Source organism: Sorex araneus, chromosome 3, assembly GCF_027595985.1.
Source record: "Sorex araneus isolate mSorAra2 chromosome 3, mSorAra2.pri, whole genome shotgun sequence".
In the NCBI taxonomy this organism is placed as follows: domain Eukaryota; kingdom Metazoa; phylum Chordata; class Mammalia; order Eulipotyphla; family Soricidae; genus Sorex; species Sorex araneus.
In genome coordinates, this window is record NC_073304.1 from 194502792 (window position 1) to 194506702 (window position 3911).

Genomic DNA, 3911 nt, shown 5'->3' on the forward strand with positions numbered 1-3911 from the left:
AAAAGAACGGAAGAAATGAAATTAAGTCTGTAAACGCAAAATCAACAAGATTCCACCTTGATTTTGTCTAAAAATCCGTTTTGCGGCCGCGCAATAGTACAAAAGGTAGGGCCTTTGCCTTGCACAAGGCCACACTTGTTCAATCCCTGACATCCCATATGGTCCCCAGAGCAACCCTAGAAGAAACCCTGAGCAACGCAGGGTGTGACCCGAAAGGAAAGAAATCAGTTTTCCCCAAAACATGTCCTGTAATATCAGAAGTGAGGGGTCCAAGGCTGTGGCGAGGGTGGTGGGCAAATGCTAGCGCCAGGCCTGCTGCCATCTGCAAGGCAGATTTCCCCATTCACTGCCCAGGGGATAGGTCCCCGTCCACCTCCGAGCCCGGCTGCTGCGCCAGGACCTCTCGAGGCGGCCCTCGCTGGCCGAACCCTTGACCCTCAAGAGGAAAGTCAGGGCCCCTGAGGCGATTGTCACGCCGCTTCCCTTCCCGGGCAGCTCGGGGCTTCTTCTCCTGGACGTTCAGGCGCAGGGCCCCGCGCAACATGATGGGCCTTTTGCTAAGCACCTTCTGAACGGGCTCAGGGCTGTCGAAAGCAACAAACCCAAAATTGGGCAACTCCCCGCCGCTGTGGATGCGCAGCTCCACCACGCTCCCGAAAGTCTGGAACAAAGCCCGGAGCTCGGGCTTGTCCACGTCGTGCGGCAGGTTGCCGAGGAAGAGCTGGTGGCTGTCGGGGTGCCTGGCGGCGCTTCGGGGCTCCCTGGGGCCTTGCCTGTTGGCCCCGCGGGGACTTGGCTTGACCTGCTTCTCCCTCCTGTCCTGCTGCCGCCTCTGAGGTGGAATCGGCGACTCAGGCTTGGTCTTGGGCCGTGGCTCGGCGGCCGGCTCTCTCACCACGTGGGGCGGGATCCCGGTCACCGGCCCAAGTTTCTTGCAGATCACAGACGCCCATGACACAGGCCGCACGTCCTCCTGTGCCTCGGAGGCCAGGTCCGTGGGGGCTGGATCCACGGGGTCCGGGTCCGCTGGGGCCGGCGAGGGGCTCTCCTGTGTGGCCTCGGGGGCAGCTTCTTCTACGGTGGCCTCAGGCTTCTCTTCCCGGGGTTCCGGCAAGGGCTCCTCCTGCTTTGCTTCACAATCCTCCTCTACTTCTTTCTTAGATAGTTCCTGAGTGTCGAAGCCATCGAAGACCTCATCCAGGTACCTTAAGATGTCGTTGTGCACGTAGAACTGCCCTTCAGCGGAGCCTTGGGGCGCCAGCACGAAGGTCTGCAGGAAGCGCCTCCCCTCCTGGTTGTTGTTGGACAACAGGCCCAGCACCTGCACCATGACTCCTTCGCTCAGGGTGGCCTGGGCGTCCACGTGGAGGATCTTCACGTGACAGTCCATGAAGTTGTGAGACATCACCTTTCTGTGGATTTCCGCTTGGCCGTAGACCGCAGCTGCAGGTTTCCCGTGGGAATCCACTCCGCCATGGACGTATGAGGAATTCTCACCGTAAAACTTTTGCAGTGTTTCCGGGGCGTGCTTCAGTACCGTGTAATACTGGCTCACAAACTCCTGCCCGAACTGCAGGGCACTCAGCTTCTCCGAAACCATCCTTTTGATCAGGTCAACCTGCGCTGCTGAACTGGGTAGCAACGAGCAGGGTTCCTGGGCGAAGTGAAGGGAGAAGGAGACTCTCGCAAATTGGGAAGCCACCACTCCCAAGGGAGGAGCTTTTATACAATTCTTTCAAATGGATTTTTTTCCCCCTGGGGTTTTGCATACAGTAACCTGGGCGTTGTCACTGAAAAGCCTTGCACAGCCGGCAAAGGTTTCTCCTAATCGAGTCCCTTGCAATTTGTAATCTGATTCTTTTGAAGCTTCTCCTTTTCTAGGGGGTTCCACCATATTCTGGGTGGGGGCCTTAGATTTCTGCATCTGGGTGTGTCTCAGTCTCTGCTCTTCAGAGAGCTCAGAATTTATAAATCCAAGGGACGTGGTTTTGAGAGCTGGAGTGGTAGTACAGTGGGTAGGGCCAACCTGAGTTCAATCACTGGCATCCCAAATGGTCCCCCAAACACCACCAGGAGTAATTCCGGAGTGCAGAGCCAGGAGTAATCCCTGAGCATTACTGGTGTGACCTGCCTCCCCCCCAAAAAAAAAACACCAAAGGGACATGGTCTTCATGCCTTTGGGCTATGTCAAGGCTAAGAAATCTAAACTTTTATTTTTATTTGCCAAAAGCATAGGTTCTGTAGGAACTACCCCACCTGTACCTGCAACATTGGGATCAAATCCGGCCCCAGAATGCAAAGCATGTGCTTGAGCCCATTGAGCCATCTCTCCATCCCTGAAAGATGAAAACTGATGTGATTGTTCTAGGTGTACTAAGAAGTGAAAAAACTAAAAAACAATTGCTAAATGGTTTCCATTGTCATTATAAATTAAGTAAAGAAACAATGACTAGGGCTGGAAGGATGGTTCAGAGAGCTTGACTTGCTTGTGACTGACTGTGGTTCTATTCCCAGAACTACATATGATGTAGCACAAAAATACCCCAAGATGAAAGAAAGAAAATAGTCAGCAAACCCAGGAAACTAGTTCAGTGAAAAATATGAGGGCTACCAGAATGTAAGGGGAGGTAAAAAGGAGAGATTTGTAGAGGAAGTTTTTGTGGCAGAAAGGCATTAAAACTTTGGTGATGGATGTGTTGATATCTATGAAGGTGGAAGTAAGAAGATGGCTCCAAAGACTGGAGTACATGCTTTGCATGCATGTGGTAGGCTTTAGTTCAGTGCCTGGCTCCTCACTGGCTATTGAGCACTACCAAGAGTTATACAGATCACTGAGTTGGGGGTAGCCCCTGAGCACTACCAGGTGTGATCTCCCTACACCACCAAAATAGTGTAAGGTGTTGACAGGAAAAAGTTGAGGGGATGGAGTACATGAGGTAGGTCAAAAGTCTTGCTTGTTACGAATCTGGGTTTGAGCCCTGCTGTCACATATGGTCCCCTACTGGCCAGGAGGAATTCCTGATTGTAGAACCAGAGGTGACTCTTGAGTATTGCTGGCGTAACCCAAAATTTAAAACAAAACCCTAGAAGTCCAAAATTTACAAAAAGAAAAGAAAGAAAGAAAAAATTGAGGAGATACTCATTATTCCATATTGAAGGATATAGTAAGTGTAATACATGACCTTATATTGAATCCTATAACTATGAAGAACACTATTTAGAATATTGAATGAAATATAAGTAGATTGAGGAGTAGATGGCAATTAGAAATATATATTAATTTACTTATTTTGATGCTTCTATTGTGGTTCTGTAGGAAAATTACCACATTTGTAGGAATCACACTCCAAAGTATTTGTAGATAATAGGACATCATGTTTGAAATTTTCTTCCAAAAGGTCAGAGTGGGAGAAGAATTACTCATTTTTTTTGTTTGTTTTTTAAGCCACACCTATCTTTTCTCAGAGTTTACTCTTGGCTCTGTGCTCAGGGATCACTCCTTCAGGGTTGGGAACCATGTGGAGTGCTGTGGATCAAACCTGGGTCAGCTACATGCAAGGCATGCACCCTACCTGCTGTGCTATCAATCTGGCCCTCTGAAATTACTCTTCTTCTTCCCCTAAAAGCTAAGCCTCTGCAGTTCAAGAGATTACTCACTGATGAGCATCATTATCAATCAGCAGTTTTTAATATATGTACAGGTGATTTTATTCACGCAGTACATTTTCTGGCTTCAGCCTATTGGCATTGAGGACATCAAAGAATCACTATTTGCTTTGATGTCCTCTATTTGCATTGATGCTGTGTTGCAAGCACAGGAAGTGCATGCACTTTCTTGTATCAGTTGGACTGCTGGCTGGGTTCCCACAGCTGGTTGTGGTGCTCACACACAGGGTCACAATGCTTGCCAG

The 3911-nt window shown here is 49.6% G+C and overlaps 1 protein-coding gene across 1 annotated transcript; it reads right to left on the reverse strand.

The window, feature by feature from the left end:
- Positions 1-343: 343 nt before the first annotated feature.
- LOC101544070 (ras GTPase-activating protein-binding protein 1-like) lies at positions 344-1600 on the reverse strand. Its single transcript, XM_055132218.1, has one exon. The coding sequence runs from the start codon at positions 1598-1600 to the stop codon at positions 344-346; it is 1257 nt and encodes a 418-aa protein (XP_054988193.1).
- Between the last annotated feature and the right edge of the window lie 2311 nt (positions 1601-3911).